Source organism: Vanacampus margaritifer, chromosome 2 (genome assembly GCF_051991255.1).
Source record: "Vanacampus margaritifer isolate UIUO_Vmar chromosome 2, RoL_Vmar_1.0, whole genome shotgun sequence".
In the NCBI taxonomy this organism is placed as follows: domain Eukaryota; kingdom Metazoa; phylum Chordata; class Actinopteri; order Syngnathiformes; family Syngnathidae; genus Vanacampus; species Vanacampus margaritifer.
In genome coordinates, this window is record NC_135433.1 from 3395326 (window position 1) to 3411784 (window position 16459).

The 16459-nt window shown below is 40.5% G+C and overlaps 1 protein-coding gene across 3 annotated transcripts in view; it reads left to right on the forward strand.

The window, feature by feature from the left end:
• usp33 (ubiquitin specific peptidase 33) overlaps positions 1-15584 on the forward strand; it is a 34467-nt gene extending 18883 nt beyond the window's left edge. For all 3 annotated transcript variants that reach the window (XM_077556585.1, XM_077556583.1, XM_077556584.1), the window contains 17 exons: positions 590-703; positions 795-873; positions 1855-2290; positions 2598-2732; positions 3939-4054; positions 4126-4298; positions 4375-4445; positions 5269-5302; positions 5387-5432; positions 5506-5686; positions 5780-5906; positions 7527-7696; positions 7778-7859; positions 7938-8046; positions 10764-10866; positions 12275-12343; positions 13305-15584. In XM_077556585.1, coding sequence (XP_077412711.1) covers positions 590-703; positions 795-873; positions 1855-2290; positions 2598-2732; positions 3939-4054; positions 4126-4298; positions 4375-4445; positions 5269-5302; positions 5387-5432; positions 5506-5686; positions 5780-5906; positions 7527-7696; positions 7778-7859; positions 7938-8046; positions 10764-10866; positions 12275-12343; positions 13305-13471 — 2212 coding nt within the window. In that variant the 3' untranslated portion in view covers positions 13472-15584. The remainder of the gene's footprint in view (positions 1-589; positions 704-794; positions 874-1854; positions 2291-2597; positions 2733-3938; positions 4055-4125; positions 4299-4374; positions 4446-5268; positions 5303-5386; positions 5433-5505; positions 5687-5779; positions 5907-7526; positions 7697-7777; positions 7860-7937; positions 8047-10763; positions 10867-12274; positions 12344-13304) is intronic.
• Positions 15585-16459: the final 875 nt, after the last annotated feature.

Sequence of the window (16459 nt, forward strand, 5' to 3'; positions counted from 1 at the left end):
AAAATGATTTCCAACATCATAACCATTTTTTTAATTGTGAAAGGCCCCATAAAGGACTGGATGTGCCTGTCATAGTCTCAAGGCTGACGTGTGAAGCAGTACGGCGCCATGCGGCATCCTGACTGTAAAAGAGTAGGAAGTTTAGGAATCAAATAAGGAATAGATGAAGCCAGGCTGTCATCTTCTCTGGTAATTAAAATACGTTTGCAAACTCTTCTCCTTGTCATTTTGTTGGGTTGAATGACTTGTGAGACATGCTAATAAACTCATCATGTTGTTGGCACTGACTTATGTCCGAGCGATCAGTGCTTAAATTCAGCGTAAATGTAGTTATGTCTGCAGAGCGCAGACTGCCTAAGATGGGCATGCATGACTTGCATGCACCATTAGTGCAGCAATAACTTTTGAGTGCATTTGAACACCGTTGCTAAACAAAACAGCAGCGGCTACCAACAAGGGTAACATTCCCTGAAACGAAGTGTGACAGTGCCCCTTAAGTTTCCTGCATAGTTTTAAAGATATTTTGTCCCCTCTAAGAAAACGACGACCAGCTTTTCTCCTAAGTAGCAACTCGTCCTTTTTGTCACAGCCCACCCTTGACACAGTTCTTCCTGGAGTGCGGCGGCCTGGTGAGGACGGACAAGAAGCCAGCGCTCTGCAAGAGCTACCAGAAACTTGTGTCTGACCTGTGGCACAAGAACAGGTGGGTGACTCTTGTTGAAAAATCACTTCGGATTAGCTAACTCTTCTGTGCCCTTTCTTCACGTCTGTTTCACTGATCTGTCAAATTGTAGACCCTCCTACGTGGTTCCGACTAATCTATTCCAGGGAATCAAAGCCATAAACCCAATGTTCAGAGGATACTCTCAGCAGGTGTGTGATGTTTCTTCCTTCCTTGGTGCATCATATAGGTAAAAAATGGAGTCAGTGTTTATTTACCTGTGCCTTTCGGATGGAACTAATGAAAAAGCGACATTCCCATTTCTGCATTGAACTTTCACACAGCCAATGTAGAATGTCGACAATGACAACTTTCAGCATTAAAGAACGTGGGCAGTGGTGTTAAATTTAACTCGCCTGGCCCTGGCTTGTCACTAGCAGATTTTTTTTCCCTGCTTCCCTGTTCTGTATGTGACACAGAATAAGAGTTTTCGAAGTTGGTCCGAAAATTCCCCAGCTTCCTAAAGTTGTATCAGAGGCAGGATGGTGAGCCGGTGGCGGTATGAAAGCAAATGTCAGAAAGCTCCCTGCCATATCGTTACATTTCACACTGGACAGCCATAAAGGGAAAAGCCACAATAAAGCTGCTTTTGATGGGCAGTGTGAATTGAGTTTTAAGTTGACGTCAAAATGAAGAAATGTGCTTTCTGAAACATGAAGCAGACCCACTTAATTTAGTGCGTCTCATTAAATCGTGTGACGGGCTGGATCCGGCCTTTACTTTAACACCCGTGGTCTAAAGTCTAGAAAAGACTGCCGCTGTAGAGGTAAGCGGAAAGCCCGTACTATACGTGTAGTATAACACTCACTTCTGCTGCCCGATTCCGTTGAAAGCACTTTCAATGTCACACTAGTTGACAATAATCACTTAATGTAGATGTATTTGCAGCATGGTGAGTCACGGTGCGAATGCACATGCAGCTACGGCAGTGTCCTACTTTACTAGGCTCAAATTACCTGAGGATTGTTAGGCCACGTTGGCTTGTGTTGGAATGAGTTCTGCTGTGGAATATTCCCAGAAGTTTTGATGTTTGATGCAACATTCACACACTGTGTTTTGTGTTAGTGTGTCATCAAAACACTTAATGTAACATTTCTGATTTTCATGCCGTGCATCCCGCTTTTGGCCCGCAGGACTCGCAGGAGTTTCTCCGCTGCTTGATGGACCAGCTGCACGAGGAGCTGAAGGAGACACTGCCCGAGCCATACGAGCCGTCCAGCGGCGTCACAATGGAAGACACCCCTCCCAAAGAGGATAACCATAACCAGTCGGACAACGACTTCCAGTCATGCGAGTCGTGCGGCGGCTGCAGCGATCGGGCCGACAGCGAAACATTGCACGCGGGCTTGCCCACTGTCGTCGTGGACAACGAGGCGGAGATGCTGATTCCTGAGCAGGACGACGTCCAGGCCAACAGGGAGTGGCAGAAGGAGAAGAACATGATCAACAATATCTACCGCGCCGGGGAGAACACAGCGGCGGACATGGACAAAGATGTTGACACCACCACCGAGACCACGCCCATTATCAGCAGCCAGGGACACCTTAAGACGCAAAGCAGGACATTGGGTAAGGAGAAAATACTTTACAGAAGTGGACGTCCTTGGAAAGTTTCATGGATCATCAAACACCTGTTTGGAATCTTACCATTCAGCTCCTTGTTAGAGAAGTTGTGCAAAAAGCACCGGATCACTGAGCAGTTACACATTCAGAAGTTTAGAGAAGATTAATATAAGTTCACCTGTAATACATTTTAGGCTCATCTTGAAATCTCATCTTAAAGGCCTGCATTACAAACATTTTCTGAGTAGTGAATGCGGCTCAGGCTCACTGTTGAAAGGCTGTCATCAATGTTTGTTGTGGTTGCCTCCTCCAGAGTCCTTTCCAGACATCCAAATGTCCAACATCACAAGACCACAAAGTCCAGTCCCTATGGAGGGCCACAAAATGTCCAGCAGCTTGCCCAAAGCTTCCTCTGTGTGGCCCAGCCTCAATACTGCACACAAGAAAGGTACATAAGTTTCATGTCTGCGGTACTCAAAAATATCACTTTTGGAGGGGGAAGCGGTTGGGTGGAAATTAATATCCCTGAAACAAAAAGCTCATGTAAAATATAAATAGTCTATGTAATGCAGTGTGCCAATTTCGGTTCTCAAATTTAAGTCACACAAGGTTTAGCGGAAAAACGTCTTATGAGATTTGCAAATTCTGAGTGATTTAGCGGAAATCTTGATGATTTGACTTACGAAGTTGAGTTGGATGTCTTGCGTGTTTTAGTTTCAGTATCACATGACTTAGCAGAATTCTCATTGGATATATTGGAAGTTGGAAGTCTCTGGAAATTTAGTGGATGTCTTACAAGGTTTACTAGTGAAAAAGTCTCATGAGATTTTGCGAAATTTATGTGCGATTTAGCTGACGTTTTGCACGACTTGGCAGAAGTCTTGTGGGAGTTTTGAAAGTCATTCGATTTTTTTGGAAGTCTCTTGTAATTTAGCTTTAATCTTGTGTGATTGAGTTAAAGGTCTGGTGGATTTAGCTGAACACTTATGGCACATAACAGAAGTACCGTGTGATTTTGCGAGTTTTGTGTAATTTAGCTGAAGTCTTGTGCGGTTTAGCAGAAGTCTTACTTGATTTAGTTAGTGGAAGTCTTGTTGTTTTACTTGACTTTTTTTTAAGTGTCATTATATGGTGTGGAAGTCTCATTAGATTTAGTGGCTATCTTGCACGATTTAGCGGAAGGCTTGTGTGCTTTAGCGAGGTTTTGCATGACATTGACAAATCTGACAAGATTTTTTTTTTTTTCCATAAGTCTCATGTGATTTTGCGTTAAGTGGCTTGGGATTTAGCAGAAATCTTGGGGGAATTTTCAGAAATCTTGTTATTTCTCAAAGGTCTTGCGCGATTAGCAGAAATCTTGCGTGATTTCACAAACATATGAATTGCTTGATTTAAAACAAACAAAATAAAAATCGTATGTGATTTTGTGTAAGTCAGTCTAATTGAGGTTCGTAGTAGTATCTTGTAATTTAGAGGAAGTTGTGAAACAGTTACATATGGAAGAAAATATTTTTAACCATTTGTCCTTGTCATTGTCCAGTCTCCATTTTCACTGGTTGTTAGTGTGCTGCTCATTTTTCTCATTTCCAATTTTATTTTATTTTTCGATGGACAGAGTTTATTCTTATCCAGTATATCTTCTGCTTCTTCACAGTCATGAGCACGTTCTCCCCAGCCAAGAGCAAATGTCAGAGGCGGTACCACAGCGTCATCTCGGACGTGTTCGACGGGACTATTGTGAGCTCTGTCCAATGCCTCACTTGCGATCGGGTCAGTATCGGGTAGAGGTCGCGTGTTGTCTGCTTAATATACAACAACTAACTGACCATGTGTGTTTTCAGGTGTCTGTCACGCTGGAGAACTTCCAGGACATCTCCTTACCCATCCCAGGGAAGGAAGACTTGGCCAAACTGCACTCCGCTACCCACCAGACATCCCTGGTGAAAGCCGGCTCCTGCGGGGAAGCGTACGCGCCGCAGGGCTGGATCGCATTCGTCATGGAATACATCAAGAGGTACCTGCAGATTTGACATTTATGGCATTCACAATATAGAGCAGGTGTCATCGATCTTGTCGGATTCTATTTTCAGCTGGTTCTGGGGTCCAGTGGTCACGCTACAAGATTGTCTCGCGGCCTTCTTTGCCAGGGACGAGCTGAAAGGTCAGCAAGCTGTTGTTTATTTTAGCGCCCGACATAATAATCATTTCATCTATTTTGTGAAATGCTGAGCAGAGATGCACATTCTTCAAAGTTTTTTTTTTTTTTTTTTTTCACAGGAGAGCTCAGTATTGTTCATTCGATTTGACATCATCATTGCTCTCCTTTTTTTTTTTTTTTTTAAAAATCCAACAAATCAATTTAAAAAAAATTTAATAAATGTTTTTTTTTTTTTTAAATACATATACATATATATATACACATATACACACACATATATATATATATATATATATATATATATACCCTTTTTTTTGTATGTGGGTGAGTATGTGTATGTGCGTGTGTGTGTGCGAGCGTGTGTGTATTCATCAGTTCACCTAAAGCCCATTAAAAAAAAATCCCATACTAATAATATAATATAATAATAAATTGCCAGATGCAGAAACATCAATGTAAGTTATCACGATGTAGTGGCTCTCGCTAACAGACAGAATTAAGTAACCGGAATTAGGTTAAAAAATTCTATATACGTAGACCATGTTTCTATAAATTTTGATATTTGGTTTTTATTTGAGGCAGATATTTTTTCCATTAAAATGTGATTTATGAGGAGGTTAGACCATTGGTCGATATTCAGAGTTTGTTTATTTTTCCAGTTAACAAGAATTGTTTTTTTAGCGATAGTAAGGTTTTAAGGTTTATGGAAGTCTCGCAGGATGTATTCCGCGGCCATCTAATGTGATTTAGCCTAAGAATTTCCAAGATTGACTGACTTACTTAATTTTTGTTATATTTCAATTGTGATGTGTGTGTGTTTTTTTAGGCGACAACATGTACAGCTGTGAAAAATGCAAGAAGTAAGTGTCTTTGGAAAAAAAACTATTTTTTCAATATTCAAAACGTTTTAAATGATGTTTATTATCCTTTTTTCCCCACCAAAGGTTACGAAATGGAGTCAAGTTTTGCAAAATGCAAAGTTTGCCAGAGGTATACACTCGACATCACAAAATCAAATCCTTGGTCTCAATCTCCTGATTTAAATGCATGTGTTTTCTTTTAGATCCTGTGTATCCACCTGAAACGCTTCAGGCACGAGCTGATGTTCTCCACCAAGATTGGCACCCACGTCTCCTTCCCTTTGGAGGGCCTGGACCTGCAGCCCTTCTTAGCCAAGGACAGCTCGACACAGATTGCCAACTACGACCTGCTGTCGGTCATCTGCCACCATGGCACTGCCAGCAGTGAGTGGTCGCCGGTAGAAATGCCAAAACGTACTTGTTATGGTCTGCAAATGCCGGTGTAATAACTCGCTACCCGTTCCCTTGGTTTCGCAGGTGGCCATTACATTGCATACTGTAGGAACGACCTCAACAATCTTTGGTATGAGTTTGATGACCAAAGCGTGACTGAGGTGTCAGAGTCTTGCGTCCAGAACGCTGAGGCCTATGTGCTCTTCTACAAGTAAGCCACCACACTCGTACCTGCACACAATCCCTATCACTTAAGTTGTAACGCCGAAGGCCTGCAGCACATTTCTCAAATCTTATTTTTTATTTATTTATTCTGTGACAGACCTCACACGTGATGAATGAAAATCAGGCATTGAGCAATTTTGGTTGTTATTGTATGTCTCGTTCGATTATCTCAACACAGACCACACCTCACGCAAAGATTCTGTCCCACCATGGATCTCGAAACAAAGTGCTCCGAGTCAGAAATCTTGCTCGATCACGTGAGCTCTTCCAAAAATAAAGAATAACAGACGCTTTCGGTATGCGCGAATGTTACCCGAGAGTGTTTGAAGAGGACCAGAGGTGGGAACGTTGTAAAACGGTGACGTCAACAAAAGGCTTACTTCGGAAAATAGTTGTCATCTGGGAAACTCACTTTAAAAAAAAAGAAATGACATCTGCCACTTCCTTGTTTGTCACTCAGGGTGCTTCTTTGATTGGCTACATTCTGTTTGCGTCACAATTCACGGGGTCAAAATTAGCTAAGAGTAGTCTGCTTTCTCCACACTCGAAGATTTTTGGTTGTAAATATGAAACACGTTTAAAATTTACTGTAAGATTGTTGGCCCCAACCTGTTTCAGATCCTGTAAACCTCTGACATAAGGATAGACTTATAGCATCATTTTATAAGACATAAGAAACAAAACAAAAAGGCAACAACTGGACAGAAACAGATTGTCTTTTTGTATACCGGCCTAATTTATACATCTCTTTTCGAGGTTGCGGTTTATTTAGCGGTGGTCTTGTAAGACTTTTGCAGAATCATGTATGATTAATAATAAGTCTCATAGGATTTATAAGACGTCTCAGTAGATTTAGCCGTCTTGTGCGGTGATTTAGTGGGAGTTTTGTAGGATTTAGCCATCTCGTGAAGTTGCAAGATTCTCATGAGACTGATAAGTCTCTGGAGATTTATCAGTGTCTTGCATGATTTAGCAGAGGTATTATGAGATTCAGTAGAAGTCTCGTATGATTTATTGGTTACTTTGCAGAAGTCTCTGTTGAAGTAGCCCAAGGCTAGTGTGATCCTGCAAATAGAACTCCACAAGATTTTTGTGGAAATTTTGCTAGATATTTTTTACAGTGTTTGGCGATTTGATGAGTCCCGGGATGTATTTTTTTCACCACAATGTGGCTTGAATTAATGGGGCGCAATTGCATTCATGAATATCTCTTTGACTGCCAAAAACGTTATATAACGTTTAGTAAAATCCTATTGAGTGCCAAAGACGTTAAAAGGCGTTTTTTCAAAACAGAGGTGAAACTAACCATTTTCTATTGTTGATTACCGAAAAACGGAATAAGGTAGAAACAAACTTTTTTTTCTGATGAAAGATGAGAGTCCAATCTTTCATTTGGTAGTATGTGTGTTTCCATAGTCCAAACACATAATTTTCTGTGGACCTTGAAAGATCAGTCAAAAATGCTTAAATCGGCTGGCACCCACGGCATCCCTATTCTGAAAACGTCTGGCAGTCAAAGAGATATTTAAAACTTCAATTAATTGCTTTTTATTTTCATACGTTACACACTGGATAACGCCACATTCTGTCGACCCCCACCTCGCAGGAAGAGCAACGAGGACGCACTGAAGGAGCGCAATAGGGTGTCGGGCTTGCTCAACATGATGGAGCCCAGCCTGCTGCAGTTCTACATTTCCCGCCAATGGCTCAACAAGTTCAAGACCTTCGCCGAGCCGGGGCCCATCTCCAATGACGACTTCCTGTGCTCGCACGGCGGTACAAAGACACATACGTGGTGTTACTTTTGATGATGGCATCTGGGAATGTTGGTTTGAATGTCCTTTCCTGTCATGTCAGGTGTGCCACCCAACAAAGCAGCCTGCATCGAAGAGCTGGCCGTAGTGGTACCACAGAACGTGTGGGACCACCTATACAGCAGGTATGTTGACTCACCCCGGCTGCTTTTGTCATTACGATTGTTCCCCGGGCAAATTAACTGGTCTGGTTGTCTATTAAGGTATGGGGGAGGACCCGCAGTCAATCACCTGTACGTTTGCAACACGTGCCAGATTGAGGTCGAGAAGCTGGAGAAGCGACGCAAGTCAGAGCTGGACATGTTTGTCCGGGTAAGTTGGCTCCCCGTCCACCAACGTTGTTAATTAAATAGCTAATTATGTGATATTATTGGTGCCATTAATATTGTATTGGTGTTACTGTGCGATTTAGCGCTGCGTTTGGTGCTCATCACCCCAGAGGGCGATGAGAGGTGTAAAACTGATGAAAGCCTCATTATTAATGCATCGAGACGGTTGCAGCTGCCTTCGCATCAGTGCAGTCTGCCCACGCCCGTCTAAAACCAGCATGTTCCCGCCTTCGCAGATTGTGTCAAAGCCGTAACAGGAGCAAGATGTTACTTGTCTAAGGGTGGTATTCCGCAGTGCCAGGAAGGAGTGTGAAGGTTAACAGGCGACACTCACTCTTAAAAGCAGCTCTCGTTGGCGTCACATCAGGGTTATTATAGTTTTGGAATTTTCATTATAGTTGGTTTTTATTTCGTTTTGAGTTTTTTATTTTTTTGTTACTTTTAATTAGTTTTCAAGGCGTCTGTTAATTGTATGCGTTTTAGTTATTTATTTAGTTTGTTAGTTTTAATATTAGTTTTTTTTTATATGTGCATTACTTCTGTGCAAGATTTAATAAATACCATGGTAAAATGAAAAAAGTAACGCACTTCTTACCTAGCATTGTGTTTCAGCTGAATTAGATGAAAAAGCCGGCAAGGCAAAAGCCATTGGAGCCAAAAGACAAACGCACAAAATTGTCATCTAGGAGCGATGTCATCTTAAGGTGCTTTTCTATTGGCTGCTGCTAGATGACGTCACTTCCGTGCAAGACACCTTGAGACGTCCTTATTCCGGTTAATATTGAAATCAATATACTTAAATCATATTTAAAATCAACCCCGAAGGCTCATTTATTAAATTAATTACCAAAGACGAAAACTAAGGACATTTTCACTATAATTTTAGTTAGTTTTGTAAATGTAAAATGTAATTTCAGTTAGTTTTTAGTTTTTTTAAAAAGCATTTTCGTTTTATTTTATTTCGTTAACGAAAATCTTTTTAAAATAACTAAAATAACCTTGGGTCACACACTCATATTGAGGGATGTAACGATATCCAAACCTCACGATACGGACCCCCACGTTATGATAATCATCACGATATTGTGGCAATGTTATTATTTTTGTTTTTAAAAAAAGCTCACGATGCTGTATAAAAACTCAGGGTTGTTAAAAAAAATTGTATATTGGGGGGGAAAAAAGCAGTGGCGTGTTTTTGTACATAACAGCAATGACAGCAAAATGGGTTGGGCCATGTTATGTCACATGTCATTGTCATGTGCTCCTATTGGCTCAGCGGCACAAAGTATTGTGGTCTGTGTAGTTCACAATGCTGTGCACGGCTGAAGATGGAGAAAAGTCATGTTTTTTTAATGGAGATGTTGAAAAATATTTGCTGGTATTTATCAGGGATGTGATTTTTCCGCTAATTCGCTGAATTCCGCTTTTTTTATCCCCCCCCCCCCCCAAAAAAAAAAAATCCGATTTTTTTTTTTTAGTAGTTCATTGTGTATGCACATGACTCCGACAGATAACATCTTCTGCTATAACAAAGACATTTGTGGTATGCTCTAATATGAGTTACTTTTCATTTGGTCATGATACAATTATTTGTTCATGAAATTTGAACTCTTCAACATTATTTATGTGTTAACTTAGTAATCACATTAGTTAGATATGATGATATTCTCAGTGATAGTTTTTAAAAGCAAAGGCAGTCCAATGTTTTTGAATGTGACTGATTTTGAGTTGACTAAAACTGCCATTTTATATGGGATAGTTCAATATGCATTGAAAATTTATGCTGTTGTTTTGTCTATTTCTTTGTCATGTGAGTGCATTGAAAGTACTTAAAAACACGGAAAACCCATGAGCCAACCCTGGACCTAGCTGGGTGCCAGCGGCCCTCAGAACCCCGGCTAAATTTTCAGATAATTTCACTTTGGTCAAATCACATAACCTGTATTTATGGGAGCGATGTGTTAGTGGCCAAAACATTCTGAATTAAGATTAACTACCAGAGGCTGCTAGAACTGTACAAAAGGAATACAACCTCGCCTTTTCAACAGACGTGCTGCTTTTTAATATCGCGATATTGCCGTTGTCATTACATCCCTACTCATAATCTGCTTGCAGGATGCCATGTTGTTGTGTGAAAGTGTGCCGTCAATGCAGTAAACACCCTATTTTAAAGTATTTTATAAAAAATATACAGTAAAAAAAAAAATTAAACAGTTTGTGCCTCATGATTAATTTATTTCTATCGTGTGCAACCTGGCCTCGGATTAGCAGTATAATACTGTCAACCAGAAATGCCGGTCTTGTAGTTTGTCCTGAACCTTTTTAGCATCTCTGTGAGAAAGAGGCTAACAAGTGTGCTGTGTACTGTATTAAAGGCACAGGTGAATACATTCTGTATCTACCGGTGTGCAGGATAGGTTTATGAAATACTGCGTGTGTGTGTGTGTATCACGAGCAGGAAGTGTTTAATTTCCCAGAAAGACAACACAGGCGCGATGTGTTCAGAATGTCGCGTAATTACAGCGAAGGACCAGCGAGAATTGATTTAGTTTTCCATCCCCTCACTCAGTCCTTTCATCCTCACTTCATTTATTCTCCGCGAAATCCTCCCCCGCCGCCTCCTCCTCCCTCCTCTTCCCTCTCGCCGATCTCCTCCAGCGACACTCACGCCTCCGACCCCCACATTTGCTCTCTCTGCAGCTGAACAAGGCCTTCCAGGATGAGGAGTCTCCGGTGGTCATATACTGCATCAGCATGCAGTGGTTCCGCGAGTGGGAGGGTTTTGTCAAAGGGAAAGACAACGGTAAGTGGAAACGCACACACATGGACATCTAATTAGAGTGTTGAATAAATGTGTCATCTCTTGGCAAAGAAGATGCAAAGTTGCCCCTCCTTGTTCCAATTAGTCGTTGGATGTGTCAGCCGCGAAAAGAAGTAAACACCTTCCTCAAATAGTCTGCCCTTTTCACATCCGGACCACTCAAACATGACACAAAAGGCCAAGGAAGTGTTTTAATAGCAAGGAGGAAAAAAATAAGAATATTGTTTGTTCATAATGATGCTATTATTATTCAAAGTTGTAGTTGTTGGTTGAGTCATCCATTTCAAAATATGCTGCTAAAAAAAAATTTAAGGAAAAAAGTGTTCCCTTAATTGTTTTGAGCAGTGTATATGCTATGTATATATGTACTGCTCAAAAAAAGCCCATTTAAGTACTGTAGCGAACCAAAACAGCAGCACTCTAAAGCACAAGTAAAGTCTTACTGCATATTTTGTACAAAGATGATCTTTTTAGCTTCTTTAACTCTTTGACTGCCAAAAACGTTAAATAACGTTTCGTAAAATCCTATGGAGGAGTGCCAAAGACGTTAAAAGACGTTTTTTTCAAAACAGGTGAAACTAACCATTTTCTATTGTTGATTACTCAAAAACGGAATAAGGTAGAAACAAACTTTTTTTTTTCTGATGGAAGATGAGAGTCCAATCTTGTTTTGGCAGTATGTGTGTTTCCATAGTCCAAACACATAATTTTCTATGGACCTTGAAAGATCAGTCAAAATGCTTAAAATCGGCTGGCACCCACGGCATCCCTTTTCTGAAAACCTCTGGCAGTCAAAGAGTTAATGACTATTAGCATTGGTAATTACCATGTGAATGCTCTACAATGTTGTGGCCGCATCTTCAGCCCATTTATCTGCAATAATCCTCTTAATTTGACTCTACTTTCATTTGACATAAAGCGTAATACACGATAATGCAAAGACCTTTCCCTGAATAGACGCCTTCCCTATCTGCAGTTAAGTAATTACATGCCCACAGCCACTACTTGTAGAAAAAAAAGGCAAATGTTTGTTGTTGCACAAGATCCAAATACTCTTGGGTCCAAAACAAAGCGTGAAATGGGTTTTTCTTTTGAGTTTGCTTCAAGGTTCTTCAAATCCCCCAGAGTCATCAAAAATTGCATTCACATTGCTACAGCTTACTCATTTTTTTTCTCCCGCACTGCTCCCTTTTGTATTGCCACGTCTATTTATACCAGCCACCCCCGTCTTCTGCTACTTTTAATTGAAAGTTTCTGCTGCTACAAATAATTAGCTTCCCAAGCATGACACCGACCTTTGACACCCTGAAATAAGCGACATATAAAAGAAAGACTGCTTGTTTGTATGTGTGTGTGAGAAGATCTAATTGAGATATTTCTCTTTTTCAAGATCCACCAGGACCAATTGATAATTCCAAGATAGCAGTGAACAAGAGTGGCCATTTAACACTCAAACAAGGTACAAAAACTCATTTGAAATGTTTTTATAATGCATCTCTTTACGGCTGAAAATATAGTGGAACCTCTAAAGTGTAAGATGGTTGGTTTCCAAGATGTTCTCATTTCATATTTTTTCTCAACAGCTCAGTAAAATTTTACATCTGAAATTTAAAAGTAGTAAAACAAATACAATAAATATTTTATTTTTTATTAAATAATTGGTTACGGTAATTGTTTCGTTATTACAAATAATACAATTTAAAAATATATAAATTATAAATTGGTGTTATTATTATTATTTTTTTTTATCTGTTAAAGGCCATGCCTATATGTCCATTTTAACTCACTGACTCTGAAGCAACCCCCTTCGCTCCCAGCAGTTTTACTGGATTTTGACTGATTTTGCAAGGCCCACAGAATATTCTGTTCTATTGCTATAAAAACATAGAACCTACCAAAAGAAAGTTTAGTCTCTTCTTTCATCAAGAAAAAAAGTACATTTGTATCTGTTTCCGTTTTGCAGCAATTAGCATTAGAATATAGCTATGTTTAATCATTATTCACAAATCTGTATAGAACTGTAGGGAAATCAGCTTGTTTGCAACATGGCCCTGGTTGATGTCTTATACTCTTCTGCCACCTGCTGGCCGTTTTTGTCATTACTACCATTACTTCAACCGTTCTCTGCAATTCAGAGGCTGCATCAAAGCCTTCTGTATGCTCTAGCATTATTTTTTTTTACGTATGAATACGTCTTTGGGACACTTAAAACATTTAAAATAGAACGTGTCCATGCATTTTGGGGAGCAAATGAGTTAAAAATCCAATGCAGCCCTTGAGCACAATAAATAGCCCAACTTCAGCTTTCGACGATCACTCAGCTGAAGTCTCACGTGAAGCATGACGATGGTTTGAACTTGCGAATCTTTTGTTGACGTTCGAGGTGAGAAGTGGCTAACGTTGCCCCTCCGTTTCCGCAGGAGCCGACTCAGGCCAGATCTCCGAGGAGACGTGGAACTTCCTGCACGCCATCTACGGCGGTGGACCGCTGGTGACTGTGCGGCCAATTGTGGTCGCCGGCCACCAGGACGCAGACGCCTCCCACCAGTCAGAGGAAAAGATTGAGGTGGAGACGCGCTCGCTTTAAAAAAAAACAAACAAAAAAAGCAGACAAGGAACGAGCGAATGAGTAAAAAAAAAAAAGAGAAAAAAAAGGCCTTTTTAATTTTTTGCACTCTGATTTGAAATGCATTCACGCAAAAAAAAGGACGCCAACATTAACCGCTTACGCGACAGCTCGCTCCGAAAAGGGAATCAAAACTTTGTCGTGTTGTACAAATGTGTATATGTTTCTATTAGCACTGCAGTTGTCTTGTGTCACTATTTTAAATGTGTGCAGCTAGATAACAAACAGCAACAACAAAAATTCCACGGAATGCCATTTTATTTTGACCAAATGAGCACATGTATCACGTGTTTGTCATGACACTCGTTGTACTATAGCACTTCCACCGATGGACATTTTAAGGCGATGAAGGGACTAATAATTACTGACAAGTCTCAGGAATTCATTGTGCACTGTCGTGTAGAGCAGCGCTTCTCAACTGGTGAGGTTGGCAAATGACTTCCGCCTATCTATTTCGGATACCTGTTTCTAATTTGGGTGAATTCCGAGTGAGGTTTTGGCAAGTACTGGTCCTGGAATTCACCTGAAATAACCCCGTTCCTGTTCAATTCTGGGCATGTCTCCGTGAGACCTTTTCTTATATCCTAATATTATCATGTCCACAAAGTGAAACTGGCTTTAGGGCTGAATTTTCAAATGAGGTGAAATGTATTTGGGTGAATTCACTTGTAGGGTCAGCCATGGAATCTTCCCATAAATAGTTGCTTCAAACCAAAATGGCAAAATTCCTGTACAATTCCCGGCATTGAAACTCCTTTGTGAGTCCTGATATGATTGACATGTGTTCTCACTTTCATATGGCGAGGTGAAACCGGCTTCCGGGTCTGAATTTTAAAAACAAAAACTCCTTCCATCGTGAATCTTCAAAATGACCATCAGACTTTGTTGCCTTGCTCTGCCCGCATCAGATGGTATAGGCAAAAAAGTTTTGCCATTTGGTGTTGCCCAATCTTTTGTCTAGGATTATACCTACTTTAGATATAGGCGAATTTCTGACTAAAGGTTCGTTAAATTACTCGAGAGCACCAGAATCTACCCCAAATAGCTGCTTCAAACCAAAATGGCCAACTTCTTGTTCAATCCCAGGCACGGGTCATCAAGACTTCTTTGTATGTCCTCTCATGAAAGACATGTCCACCAAATTTCATATTGCTAAGTCAAACTCGCTTGGGGGATGAATTTTCCAAAGATTCACCCTCCTTTTTCATAGCCAATTTTTGTAGTGACCAACTCAAACCACACTAGATGGCCCACATAGAAAATAAATGGTATTGTATCTAACTGGTGAGCCCCCCAAAATGAATGAATACATGCACTTGGAAGAATTTCTGAATTTTCGGCTAAATTAATAAAATCAAAAAAGTGATCATCAAACTTGAGTCCAAGCCTTGGAATGAACCCAATCCCCAAATGGCTCCTTGAAGCCAAAATGTCCGTTGTGAGTATGGGTCCTCGTCACGATACATGTCCACCAACTTCCTGTCGATCGGACTTAACTGCTGAGCCCACCAGAACTTTGTTGCTAACCAAAAGAGTAGCACCTGACGACACACATCCAGCGTGGCGTCTCTGCTCGTGTCGTAAACGAGTTCCCCCGGCTTTTTGTCGACTCTGCTTCTACCGGTTGAGAATCGCTGCTGTTTTGACACACAAACGGGCATGCAGATGTTTGAATGTAACAATGATGTATGTTGGTTAAGATTCAGCACTTGCTTATTTATCACAGACGGGGAGTAAAAAAAAAAAGAAGAAGAGAGGATGTTAATAGTTTTTTGTTTTGTGTGTGTGTATATATATAAAAAAAGTACATGAAATAGGAATGCATGCTTTTAACATTGCAAATCTCTCACAACTCCTAACTGTGCACGACCTAGCCTCGCTAGACACTACACCGCAGTATAGTAAGTGGTAATCGATAATAGGCAGCATTGTCAGTCTTAATTGAGGGTATTATTTTGCATAGTGGATGCCGTACGTTAGCCTATGGACCATTAGTAAAAGCTATTCCGATTTATTTTTATTTTTTTTAATGCCTCGCACAATAAAAGAATAACATACATGGATGAAAACCTTATTAACGTGTGCTCATCTTGATTCAACCACAACATATATAAATCTTGTCCACATTCCTGTTGGTTACAAGTGATGAGTGGCTAGATGTCGCAGCTTCACCTGGTCCTCCTTGTCAACAGCACAGACTCATAAGTCCAGTCGCAGAAGATCTGAATCAAAATGTTTTGTTTGCGAAAAGTTGGCCAAAAATCGTATCCCGCTTTGAGTCCCATAACAGGAATCCATATCAGAAGAGACCTAACAAAATAAAAGAGTTACAGCACAAACATATGGACTCAAGGAATGGAAGTGTTTTGTTAGCAAAAAAAGGTGGTAAAAAAAAAAAAACTGAACAAAACAGGAAGTAGAACCCTACCAAACTAAAGGCACTACCAGTGTTAACAAATGCACTCTGCCAGCTGTGGAAGCTCCAAGTCAGCCCTTTGCAAAAAGTTGCTCAGCTTATAATGGCATGGGACACGGGCAACAGGAGGTAGAAACCTACCAAAATAAAATCAGTAGGTTTCTATTTCCTTTTGCCTTTGTACCAAACTTACCAAAGTAAAACCACAACAGCACAAACAGATCGAATCAGACTCGTGACGCCACTTGAGTACATTTTAAACTACAATCCTTAGTTGACAAAAAGCTGTTCAAAATTGAGTGCTATCACGAATGGCACCAACTGAACGATTCAAATGAGCATCGATCACCAGTGTTGAGAAAATTGATGGTCAGAACAGGATGTGTGTGAACCGAAACAGGAAGTTAAAAATATGCCAAAAATAAAAGTTGTAATAGCACAAACGGACTGAAATGCATCAAACCAGTTGCAGAAGATCAGGTCAAAATGGTATGTTCACAAAAAGTTGGTAAAAACCAGCTTCTTCTGAGAAT